At 39.7% G+C, this 13,209-nt stretch overlaps 1 protein-coding gene across 5 annotated transcripts in view; it reads left to right on the forward strand.

Annotated features, from left to right (window-relative positions):
* Nucleotides 1-13,209, forward strand: part of PCSK5 (proprotein convertase subtilisin/kexin type 5) — a 483,293-nt gene that overhangs the window by 130,112 nt on the left and 339,972 nt on the right. For all 5 annotated transcript variants that reach the window (XM_017892732.1, XM_017892728.1, XM_017892730.1 and 2 more), the window contains exons 4-5: nucleotides 4,295-4,438; nucleotides 7,275-7,351. In XM_017892732.1, coding sequence (XP_017748221.1) covers nucleotides 4,295-4,438; nucleotides 7,275-7,351 — 221 coding nt within the window. The remainder of the gene's footprint in view (nucleotides 1-4,294; nucleotides 4,439-7,274; nucleotides 7,352-13,209) is intronic.

Raw genomic sequence — 13,209 nt, forward strand, 5'->3', positions numbered from 1 at the left:
TAATGTTGTATAGTCGAAGATGAAGTCTTACTAAGCCACTGTATCAATAATAATGAACAACAGATGTTTTCATCGTTAGCAGGTTTTTGACAGCATTTAAATTAGCAGTTCATTGGAGACCCTCAGAACTTAGAGAAATTTTAAAAATATGATACTAAAAGGCGCCCCCCTCCCCCAACAAACCCCGCCAGCACCTCCCACCTCAGTCTTTAAAAAAATGATGATGAGAACATAACAAAGGTGTTTATTTGGGGTAGAGACTATCTTTCATTGAAGTGTAAGATGTTTATGAAGACCCAAGAGAAATGGACACACCCAGAGTGGTTTAAAAGCAGAATAGCTCGTAACCCTGGTGCGGAAAAGGCCATTTCTTGAACTCACAGGACAATGTCTTTAAAATTTCATTCCTAAAAAGGTACAAGCTCATATGGATAAGAAAGTGGGGAACTTTGTGGTAATGGTTGTTTCTTCAGGATATTTTCCGTTTTATGTGTCCAGTGTCATTTCTAAATACTTAATAGAACCATCACTGAAATACAGTGCATTATTCAGAATTGAAAGTACCTACATTTACTATAAATATTTATCTTGCATATACTGTGCACATATGTGGTTTTCAATAGCTTCAAATATGCTGGAAATTTCTGACCGGCCCCTTTGGTGAACACCAGGCTGCGGGCTGCATGTGTGGTAACAATTCCAGACACTCTTCTTTAGGTCCAGCTCTGGCAGAGACCTTCTCACATGGTTGATGATGTATGAGGGAATCACGGCTAATATGTGTTCCTTTTGCCTCTGGGTGCTGCTGTAACATAGATTCCTGGCAAGTAAACAGGGCCTAGTTTGAAGACCATTTCAACTACGTGGTTAAGGAAATGAACTCATTTTCATCTCTGGTCAGTGTTGGGTGACATCAGTATTTCCCATAGCCTTTGGCCTCTGGATTCTTGAGGTACAGGAAACAACTACGTTAGAAACACATTTGGAAGCCTGGGCCACTTAAAATGTATTAAAAGTCAGAGATCCACATTCAGGGTTTAGGGTTCTAATTTAAATGCCCTCTGACCTTATTACTAACATTTGCAAAAGACAACCTAGGCTTTAACATTCCTTTTTGTCTTCTGTATTTTAGTGGCTTGCTATGTTAGCTTATCCAAATGAAAGCATCAGTTGGATATTTCTTCTCCGTCACCTCCTACCATGGTGATGTATATAAAGAAAACAAGCAAAAAGGTGGTACAAGAATATTTAATGGTAAAGTCAGATTCAGTAGAAGCAGAGGTGGAAGAAAGGAACCTAGTTGCTTCACTTTTAACACCCATGTTTTCCGTAGATGGCTGGTTTTCTTTAGTTTTCATAATTACAATTTCAGGCAGCATCCCTCCACTCCAGGCTGGTTATCCCATTTGTGGGTTACCCATTTCCTGTGCATTTCCTTCCTCCGGCCCACCTCTTGGCCACATTAACATGACTTCATGTCACAATCGATACCGCAGGTGGCCACAGCAGGTTTTGAAAGGAGAATGGAATAAAAACCTGTCAAGGTTGCTTTGTGTTAAATTAAAATATTTGATGAGGAAAGGCCCAAACTCTTGGCCAGAATGAGGCTTCTGACAAATGGAGGCATTTCAGAAATCTACACCATTTTTTTAATCAATCTTTGTTAACTAAGTGTGAGCTGGCTGTGTATCTTGGAAGAGGTCAGAGCAGTACACGTACTGGAAATAAAGTTGAGAATATACTCTCATTTATGGGATATAATTAGCCAATATTTTTGAAATCCTAGGTCAGACTTAGTTTATTGCATGGTCTTCTAGGGGCTTACAGTCAGGGAGACAAAATTCACACCCAGGATTCAACAGTCAACAACAGTTGGGCAGAATTCACTGAGTCGGTGTTGGATTGCATAGAACAGAGAGAGTGGGGGAGAGAAAGTGTGTGTGGGATGGGGAAGAGGGGGTGGGGTGTATTTTAAGTTCAGAGAAGGGAAAAACACAAGTAGGCTGAAAAAGGCTATGTGTTAAGAGGTAGGTCCACAGCTGGGGCCCAAAATCTGAAGGCACGAGAGAGAGAGAATTCGGATTAGTAGAGTAGAATAGTAGAGTGTGTGTGTTCAGGGCCTCAAGTGCCAGAAAGAAGTCAGGAAGGTGGGGAAAAGATAAAATGTTCATACAAAATTAGAAGCCCCTATTCTGTAGGAAATCAATGTTGTCTGTCATGAAAACATGGGTGCATCCTTTCTTAGAATGAATCCTTGAAACTACTCCAGTGTATTTATAACACTCAACAAAAGGCAGTCTCATTTGGGGAATACATTAATTAACAAATTTATTTTGGAGGCATTGGAAACACCTGTAAGGGATGAGGTTTGGAAAGGAGCTTCCGCTTAGGATGTAGTTGGAATAAAAGCTGAGTTGTGGCCTACAACGCCCTGAATGATCTGACATGCCTCCGCTTCTAACTTTCTGCCTCTGTGCCATTCTCTCCCTCTTCGCTAAGCTCCAGCAATACCCATCCTCTGATATGCTGAACTCTTTCCTGCCTTACCATCTTTGCATGTGCTGTGTCCTCTACCAGGACACTTGTCCCTAGGCTCTTGGGCAGACCAACTCCTTCTCACATTTCACATTTGCAGAGACTGGAATGTTTTTTCTGACCATCTCATCTAAAGTGGTGTACTCAGATTCCTCAGCATTCACCATCATATCACAGTGTTTAAAATACAAGGAGCCTTTAAAACACAGGGAGCTCTCTGAATAGTCTTGTTTATTTGGTGGTTTATCTTCTGTGTCTCGCCTTTAGGACAGGGACCTCCTCTGCCTTGTGCACAGCCACATCCTAGCATATAAATTCAAACCAGCTAACTGAGGAACATATGCTTCATAATTTCTTAGTTATAGTAGGTACTCAGTGAAGTGTGTGTTAAGTGAATCCATAGCAGTGAAGTCCCCATTGTGTTTAGGTCATAGTAAGCTTCTATTCTCCTCCATTCCCGATATGCTGAAGTGTTTGTTACAAAGGAGGAAGAAAGTAATGAATGAGGAAAGATCTGGGGTGGCTCGTGTTGCTATGGAATTATATAGCAGCACAGCTCTTCTCTTTTGTTCCTGTCCCGAATCTTAAGAACCTAGAAAACAACATCACACAGAGGGATATTTCAAAGAGATGGACTTTAAAGGAACAATTGTGTGGGTTAGATGAATGCTCGTAAATTATGTCAGGAAAAGCTGCTGCCTTAATTTGTTTTTCAGTATGTTTGTATGTTGTAGCCATTGCAGAATGAAATTACTATACATAATGAGCTCAGGTTCCATGTTTTACAGCCTGCCCCTCGAAGCCTTCACACACATTGTCCTGTGTAGGGCACCTTTCTGGACTTGGCACTATTCTTCTTTTCCTTCTTGAAGGAATAGTGCTGGATGAATTTGTCTGCTGCCTACAAATTATGGTACAATAGCCATTGTTAATTTAGTGAAAGAAATGTGGACAACCTGTTATTTTTTCTTGCCCATGGGTTTTTCACAGGAGCGCATATCTGGCTACTGTACAGAAGCTGCCTAAGTGGTTCCATTTGTAGCTGGATTGGCTTCTAGGCGCTTGGTTAAGAAATTATAAAGTATATGTTCTTCAGTGACATGTTTTGGATTTATAAATGAAATACTATGATGCCTATTTGTATGTCATTAAAACACGTTAACAATCAAATGATACATCCATTTTTCTGCTGTTGAGATACACTTTATTTATTTTATGCTTTTCCAAAAGACTTAACGGTATCAAAACAGGTCAGAGCTGGTGGCGGAGAGATTTCTGTTTCACTTGCTTTTCCCACATCTTTCTTTCCTATCTTTCTCTGTTCATGCTGGAGATCTGTGTTTCTACACTAGTAGACAATGTGCCAAATTACTGTTAATTTAATGCATTATCTTAAGAAGTAGAGCCAGACACAATGGCTCACGCTTATAATCCTAGCACTTTGGGAGGCTGAGGTGGGAGGATCGCTTGAGGCCAGGAGTTTAAGACCAGCCTCGGCAACGAAGCAAGACCTTGTGTCTGCCCAAAATTTAAAAGTTAGCTGGGCACGGTGGTGTGCATTTGTAGTCTCAGCTACTCAGGAGGCTGAGGCGAGAGGATCCCGTAAGCCCAGGAGTTTGAGGTTACGGTAAGCTCATCACACTACTACACTCCAGCCTGGGCAGTAGAGCAAAAAAGAAAAATAAATAAATAAATAAATAGGTAATTCTTCAATTTCCTCACTATTTAGTAATCTTGCAGCATGCTCTTCTTATTTCAGCACTGCAGTGACAATATGCATCCCTGCCAGTCTGACATGAATATCGAAGGAGCCTGGAAGAGAGGCTACACGGGAAAGAACATTGTGGTCACTATTCTGGATGACGGAATTGAGAGAACCCATCCAGATCTGATGCAAAACTACGTGAGTGTATGCTGTGCTTGGAAGGTCTTTCCTTCTGGGAAACAGGGAAACTCATGTTAGGATTATCAGTAAGGTGGATAGCTACTGAAAAATGTAGCAACATACAATAGGGTATTGTGTTTTGTTTTTCTCTGGTAAAAGATGAGTTCTTTGAATACAGGAAGCATGAAATAACCCTTTCCACTTTCCAGTGACTTTGATGTTCTGACTTACAAAAAGAAAGCAATAAGGTAGCAGAAACCTCACCACCAACACCATCTGCTACCAGCAACATTCGCTGTTCTCAACACTTTATCCAACCAGCCAGGCAATACTCTTTGTTTCTTTTATGGAGAAAAATGTACTTCAAACTTTTCTCCAGTTATCTGCTGGTCTTCTTTCTCTCTCTGCCTCTTCTTTTTTTTTTTTTAAAGGATAGTAATGATCAGCCTCCCAGTGGTCTGTAGGAATCAATTCCTTTCTTAAGAAGCAGCCACAAATTCATTTAGTTCTCATTTGAACAAAATGGTTGAGTTGCTGCATCCAAGTGCACACAGACAAACTGTGTCTCTTTACAGAATAGAATTTTAAAGCTAAAAAGGAACTTCAGGTTACTCTCCTCATTTGATAGGAGAATAAATTGTAGCCTGAAGACAGAAGGGAGTTATCCATGGTCAGATAGAAGAACAGAAACTATGGCTGTCTGTGCCCCAGCAGAGATAACTTTCTTGTCACACGCAAAGAGGGTTTTACAGCATGCTGCTCTTCCCCACTTCATATGAATGTATTTGACTAAATACAAATAGCATTCATGTAATTGGGAGTGCAGTCTTTCATCTTTTTCATTTTTCTCCTCTTGAGAAAAAATTCTCTAGAGTTATCTGTGCAATTAGCGTGATTGGCGTCCTCTTGGTTCTTCTTTATGTTGGACCTGGTGGGGAGTAGAGAAAGCACATTGGGTAACATGTCAAAGACTTGGGTTCCTTCCAATCTGGATTTGTTTAATCACTTTTAAAGGCAAACAAGCAGATCCAACTTTGGTTTTGGCGATACTGTTTCTTCAATATTGAAATCTTGGCATAGGAAAACTTTGTTTATCATTTTGGTTGGTCCTCTGTTTCGAGCCTCTTTTTCCTTACCAGTAAAATTAGTAAGATACATTAGATACACTCTGAAGCCTTCGTGCTCTAAAGGACACTAAGCAGGTCTGTAGAGCCTCTTTTGCACAGGAAGCAGGAACTTACCACCTGTATATACAATATATGTTTTGCTTGATTTCCCTAAACATTTCAGGCTTTATGTTCTAAAAGTTATTTTCAGAAAGAAGAGCCTTTGATAAAGACAGAAAATCAAGATAGTGTTTACTTTCACTAACATTGAAATTAGGAATAATAATAAAGTATAAGAACATTCAGGCTAGGTGCACTGGCTCATGCCTGTAATTCTAGCATTTTGGGAGGCTGCGGCAGGAGGATTGCTTGAGCTCAGTAGTTTGAGGCCCGCCTGGAAAACAGCGAGACCTTACCTCTAATAAAAGTAAAAAAAATGAGGAGAAAGAAAGAGAGAGACCAAGCCAGTCAACAGACCACCAGAACTGAAAATAAGCCAGATTATACTCCAGAGAAGGGGTCCCAATAACACCACATTATTCCAGGCTAGAAGGTGGAAGCAGCCCATTTTTCATTTGATAGTAAGATATGTTTCTTATAGCCAACTAACCTAAATAGAAAGAAACTTCTGCCAAATTATTCTAGTGACCTTATACACTTGTGGTCTTAATCTCTTGTATTCCCTCTGAGCACTTCTTTTCCCTCCTTATATTCTTGTATCTTTCTAAAAGTTAAAAAAAAAATAGCTGGGCGTGGTGGCACCTGCCTATAGTCTCACCTCCTCAGGAGCTGAGGCAGGAAGATTGCTTGAGCATAGGAGATCAAGGGTGCAGTGAGCCCAGCCATGATCACGCCTCTGCGCTCCAGCCTGGGTGACAGAGGAAGACCTTATTTCAATTAATCAATCAATCAAAGAAAATTCAAAGCATGTTAAATTAGGCTGGCTATAGTGACATAAATTTGATAAATGGTAACAGTCTAGTAATTTTTTTTTCAGTATTGCAGATATTTTTCACAATCATTTTTAAAAGCAAACAAGCAAATCCAACTTTGGTTTTGGAGATACTATTTCCTTATTTTGAAATCTTAATGTAGGAAAACTGTTCATCATTTTGGTTGGTCCAAAAGCCAATGGGTATTAGTAGAAGGCCTGAATCATGGACTCCTTTATAGTAGATACAGATACAATATCCAGTTTGTATCTAAGGCGAGGGTTGTCTAATAGCGGTCCCAAGATACCTGACATAATAAAGATCTGAGATTGATTGTTAATTGGCTTGCCAATGATACGTGAATGATTTTTGTCTTCTGAAATCTATATTATGATAAGGAAGTTGCAAGCTCAAGAAATCAAGTAAGGAGTAGGGAGAGAGTCTGTGGAGAATAAATCACTTTGTGCCTAGGTAGTCAAGGAGAGAAAAGGTAGTAATGAGGATGTCTTTGAAAGATACACATTTCATGAACTGGGTCATTCTAGGTATGAGGGGGAAAAGTGCTGGCAAGAATGAACCAGGCAATTCTTTAGTCTGTGTAGAGTTCTTCTTCACCTTATGGGGGAAAAATACAGCACTAATTATCACTGAATGAGCACTCCCTCCCTAAGGCCTGACACCACTGAACCGTGAGCGTATTAGTTAACCTAATTACTTTCTGGCAGAAATGTATTTAAAAATTCATGAGCCTGTGGGTCAATGGCTAATTAATGAATGTCCATTTCCTTTCCCTTGCTCTCTCCTCTGTGGCTATAGGATGCTCTGGCAAGTTGCGACGTGAATGGGAATGACTTGGACCCAATGCCTCGTTATGATGCAAGCAACGAGAACAAGTAAGGCCCAAGTGAGGGGTGGCTGTCATGTGGCTGGCAAGGAGCTTTGTTTTCTGCTCATGCAGAGGGAAGTATTTTCTTCAAAATCCTTGATAACATATGTGTAAAGGTAAACTGAGGCTGGAGCCAAACCAGGAACGAAGACACAAGGCAAATGGCAGTGAGAATAGCCTTTTATTAGGGCTTGCGGGCGAGGTTCCTTGGTCCAAAGGCGTGGGGCAAGGAAGTCGTGCTGAGGGAGGAGGATAGGGGCTTCTTAATAGCCTGAGAGGTAGGAAAGCTGGTTGTGCAAACAGGGCCTGGGGGGTCTTGAAACTACTAGGGCAAGAGTTGAGTAAGGGTCATGAGGAAGGGGTCTTTGGAAACTGTCAACTGAAACTGCTGTTGACGAACTTGTGGAATGCAGGTGAGCTGCAGGTCATGGGGAGTGTGGTTGCCCAGCCGGAACTCTGACGCATGTAAGTCTGCGGGTGTGTACAAGGGTGAAGGGAGTCTTTAACAAAAGGCCTGCTACGCCGGGTAACGCCGCCATGTTAGGTCTAGATTCCTGCCTAACAATATAATTCTTAATTTGCTCCAAGATAAAGAAGTGTCTTTCCACTGAAGCCTCTAAGTAAGAAAAAAGGGATGCTCCATATAGAAAGAATGGTTGCAGAGAGAGCCCTGGGGAATGGCTCAGCATTTCCAAATCTTGAGACTGGAACTAAGAGATGACCCCTCACATGGTAATTGCCCTGTGACCCATTTGTTTAGGGCCAGAGGTGGTGAAGGGAGAGGCCAAGCGAAGTACCTCCCAAAAGAATTCTTTGTTCTGTTAAATTCAACACATGATTGAATACTGCATTTGAGGTCCCCACCTGAGAGTTTATTTTACTTCTCCTTTGCTCCTCTCTCCTCTGTAGTTATTGTGTTTTTCACTAATATACCTGAAATACCTGGAAGGATTATCGCCAATTGAAGAAGGCATTACCTTTCTTATGCTCCCCCCGCCCAGGCAAGAGGCACAGAAACCTGGTTAACCACAGTTACGCTTTCTGTTTACTGCTGTGGTTTTTAGTGAATGCAAATCAACATTCACATCCATTTGATAACAGAATATTTTAACATTCCGCAGGCAAGTAAGAGAGAATGGTTTTTCTTGCGTACATAATGACCCAGATTCCTTACATTATTAGTAGATATTTCTAATCTCTAAATCACATTAATTAACTTTTTTCCCTTTTGCTATGAAGCTCCTCAGGATAATGCTGTAATTTAGATACTTTCATGTGCATTTTTATTTACATGTTTTATTTACATTACATACACAGAAGTTGCAAAGAGAACTGTTTAGCCCATTTATTTTGTTATTTCTAATCTGCTTTTTTCTTCAGGGAAAAATTTCTCAACTAGGTTTATTTGATTAAGTCAGTAAGTTTAGATAAAACCATATGAGCTAGAAAATTGTCACTGTACTTATGTGGTTTTTCTTTACTGTCTGAAAAGAAAGCTTAACAAAATAACTGTAGAAACATGCTGCTCGTTGACATGAACAGCCGAGTAAATCTTCTAGATCAGATTCAGTGGTGAAAGCATTAATACACAAATTGCTATAGGTAGAATTTTTCAGAACTTCCAAGCAAACAGAGAGACCTATGTTAAACTGGATAGTTTTCTTTCAGATTTACTGTGACTGCCCGGTGGGTTCACCTTGTCCACAGCCTAGGCAGAGCCAATTTATCAAGACAGGGGAATTGCAATGGAGAAAGAGTAATTCACATAGATCTGCCTGTGCTGGAGACCAGAGTTTTATTATTACTCAAATCAGCCTCCACCAAGCATATGGGAATCTGAGTTTTTAAAGATAATTTGGTGGGTAGGGACTTAGGAAATGGGGAGTGCTGATTCGTCAGGTTGGAGATGGAATCACAGGGGGCTGAAGTGAGGTTTTCTTGCCATCTTCTGTTCCTGGGTGGGATGGCAGAAATGGTTGAGCCAGATTATCAGTCTGGGTGGTGTCAGCTGATCCATCAAGTGCAGGGTCTGCAAAATACCTCAAGCATTGATCTGAGGTTTTACAACAGTGATGTTATCCCCAGGAGCAATTTGGGGAGTTTCACACTGTCAGAGCCAGAGGCTGCATGACCCCTAAACTGTCATTTCTAGTCTTGTAGCTAAATTGTTAGTCCTGCAAAGGCAGACTGGTCCCCAGCCAAGAAGGGAGTCTTTTCAGGAGAGGGCTATTATCAGTTTTGTTTCAGGGTTAAACCATGAACTGAATTTCTTCCCAAATTTAGTTTGACCTACACCCAGGAATCAACAAGGACAGCTTAAAGGTTAGAAGCAAGATGGAGAAGTCGGTTGGGTCTGATCTCTTTCACTGTTCATAATTTTCTCAGTTATAATTTTTGCAAAGTTGATTCCAGTCCCTCCCTTTGGGTTTCATAGCACCTTATTCTTAAAGTGTGGCCTATGAAGATGGGAAAAGGCCACTGATTACTCTGACTTCTTCTTGCTGATAGGGGCATAGTGGGGTAAGTGTTGACCCCAAGGTGAGAGGAGTGGAACTGCTTTGCTGCTGTCTGAGCTATCTGACCGTACTCACGCAGGCCAGGCTGGGGTTCCAAGGTTTTCATGACAAAGATGTTAGTATCCTCGTCTATAATTTTAGTACAGCATTTAAGCAGACAGTGTACTATAAGGTAAACCATGAGTTTTAGGATAAGGAGTGCAATTCCCAGTTTTAAAAGTAAAGATTTGAAAGCATTAGTTTGGGGATTTAAAGTCCACCAAAAATTTAGGATTTAGTTTAAATTGAAGAAAATAAAATGAAATCTCAAAACAACTAACAACAGGTATACTGTAGTTTTGGGATCATAATTTTCTCTTTCCAGTCCTTATTTTTATTAAAACAAATCATGATAGGACTGATTTATTTGCAAATAAATTTAGTTTTTTTATGCTTGGCCTGATTATTTGCATAACGTGCAGCAAGAGTAATTATTTTTTACGTAGGCTTTTAAAATTGGCTTTGATGGAACTGTGTTCCATAAGGAATCTCACATAAGCATTTTTTAAAGCCAAGCCCAGCCATGGGTTTTTACCCTCCAGTACCTGTCAGTTGGGTAAATTTCTGTCCTCTTGAGGTCCCAAGGTAACTTAGGGCTCCTGGGCCTGTCAGAAAGTGACATTCTTTACTTACCACAGGTCAGGCACCCTGTAAAGGAACTATGTAGGCAAGGTTTGAGGCAAGTTTTCCTAAGGGGCTAGTATTGACTTTACAAGTCAAGTTTGATTCCTTAAAGGAAAGCATGCCATTCCAGTCAAAGCCTTGGTAAAATAACCAGTTTCTTCAACTGTGTCCTGTTCAAAAGAAAACATTCTTATTGCACTTATGCAAATAACTGTATTGCCATAAGTTAAGAATACTCACAAATAGTTTCTAAATTCTGGAGAAATTAGGTAGAGAGAATCAAATATGCTCTAAATTTTGTCCACAGGAGTATACTTTACTCAATTGTTAAAAGCTGGAAATAGCTCAAAAGAAAAGTGTTTTGTCTCTGAAAACAAAAGGATCAGCAACACTTTAAGAAAAAAAAAATCTAAAATATTTACTTTAGTTTTCTGTTAGTTCAGTCCATTTAGTTAACTCCTGTTCTGCTGGATATTCATAAACATTTTAGCTCTCTGTGAGAGTCCTGAAAGTTTTTTTTTCCTTTATTCTAATGTCATAATCTCCAAAGTTATCAGAAACTTGCATTCAAGAGCTCCTATTAAAGTTTTATAGCCGATTATAAAACCATCTTCTAAAGAGGACCAAATCAAGACAACAGTTATCTATGGATGACAAAAATATTTTAGGGAAGCCACAGTCAAAGACACAATTGACAAGGAAATTTGTTAGCTCTGTGACACACGATAATTCAACATAACAATTATAATTATTACTGATGACATGTATTGAGACATACCAGAATTATAGGAATCTTACACAATTTTGTAACACATACTAATAACAAATTTATATGAGTATAACCAAAAGAAAGTTAAAAACCATTTTATACTTAACAGTGTTCCCTGCATGATTTTAATACATTAAGTAAGCCGAATATGTGTTGTAGTCTGGATTATAATGTCTATATGTAAAGATAATTCTTTGAATATTTGCTTTGATGGCTTTTTATAGTCTATCCTTTTAAAACTGTTTTTTTTTTCTTTTTCCTAAGGATTTCTTTTAAACTTGGCCACTTCCCAAGACCCTTGTTCAAGAAGAATCATGACAGTCATGCTCATCTGGGGTATTCTAGTGTGTCCCGCTTTGACCCATCCTAAGCACTGGCCATGGTTCATTGAGTGCAGTGGGGGATTGATTGTTGGAGGACACAGACATTGTTCCAAATATGTGCTTAGGTTTGCCATCCTGACAGTGAAATACGGAATTTTCACAGGTATAACTCCCTACCTCTGTTTTATGGAAGTTAGCAGTGCCCTGAGGGTATAGATGTACCGTTAGCTCCTCTCAGTAGTTCTGCCTGATTTTTTTTTTTTCCTCAGCTGACCAAGAGCATGTAGTCAGGCATTTAGGATTAAAATACCCTCTTTGCTCATTAGACCGTAATAATGGATATGATCAGTGGATCTATCTTTAAGCATGGATCCACAGGTAAATAACTCTGTTTGGATAGCGGTCACCTAGAGTTAGGAAATGAGTAGCTTTGTAGTTTGGAGGAGTTGACTTTTAGCCTTGGCTCTCCTTGATTATCTTGTGGTCTTTTGAGCTAACAACTCTGAGCTTTCAGTACTTTCTAAAAAGTCTCTAGAATGGGCATAATAATACTTCCTTCTAGGTTGGGCACAGTGGCTCACACTTATATCCCAGTACTTTGGGATGCCAAGGCAGGAGGATCACTTGAGTCCAGGAGATTGAGACCAGCCTGGGCAACATAGGGAGACCCTGTTTCTACTAAATAAATAAATAGCCAGGTGTGATGGCACGCAGCAGTGGTCCCAGATACTTGGGAGGCTGAGGTGGAAGGATTGCTTGAGCCTAGGAGGTCAAGGTTGCAGTGAGCCAAGATTGGGCCACTGCACTCCAGCCTGGGTGACAGAGTGAGACCCTGTCTCATAAAATAATAATAATAATAAAATAAAATAAATACCTCTAAAGATTATCAATAAAATGTGTAAAATACCAAGTTCACCACATAATAGATACTACATAATTACAGCTGTTATTGTTGTAATCGTGTGTTCTATTCATATATCTAATTCTTGATAACTAGTTAAAAATTACAGTTATCTCGAAATATGTGTGCTTATGAACACTTCAAATTTAAATTAAGATTTAGGGTTTATTTCCAGGGTTAGAAGTTGAGACAGGTTTGTCTGCTTCCTTGGGGCTGGGAGTTGTGACTCTTCCGTCTACAGTAAGTCTTTTTATTTAATTCCATTTTCCCATCTCCCTTGGTAAAACGTGAGTCCTTGAATTTGATATAAAATAGTGAAGGTGAGGAATTTGTAATTATCATCAGAATAAGGAAGTTGAGGCATGTGCTATGCAAATGCCACCTCACTGTACAATCAGACCAGTAGACTTCAGAACATATTTGGAATTATGTCATACTTGCCTGCATTTGTTTATTCATTCAAGCAGTATTCATTAAGACACTGCTTGGCAAGTGGCTCTATGCTAAATACCTAGGGAATCAATGATGAAATAATATAGATTATTAATGGGCTGAATTGGGAGAAACTTTAGTAAGAAACTCTAACGCCTGAAAGGTTTTTAGTACTAATAGAGGATCTAGCCTCAAAACTATGCAAATTGTCTCTCTTAGACTTGCATGATTACATTTCTAGTGCCAAGGCTTTGGAGTGAA

The sequence above is a fragment of the Rhinopithecus bieti genome, unplaced genomic scaffold, assembly GCF_001698545.2.
Source record: "Rhinopithecus bieti isolate Rb0 unplaced genomic scaffold, ASM169854v2 scaffold_19708, whole genome shotgun sequence".
NCBI classification, from domain to species: Eukaryota; Metazoa; Chordata; class Mammalia; order Primates; family Cercopithecidae; genus Rhinopithecus; species Rhinopithecus bieti.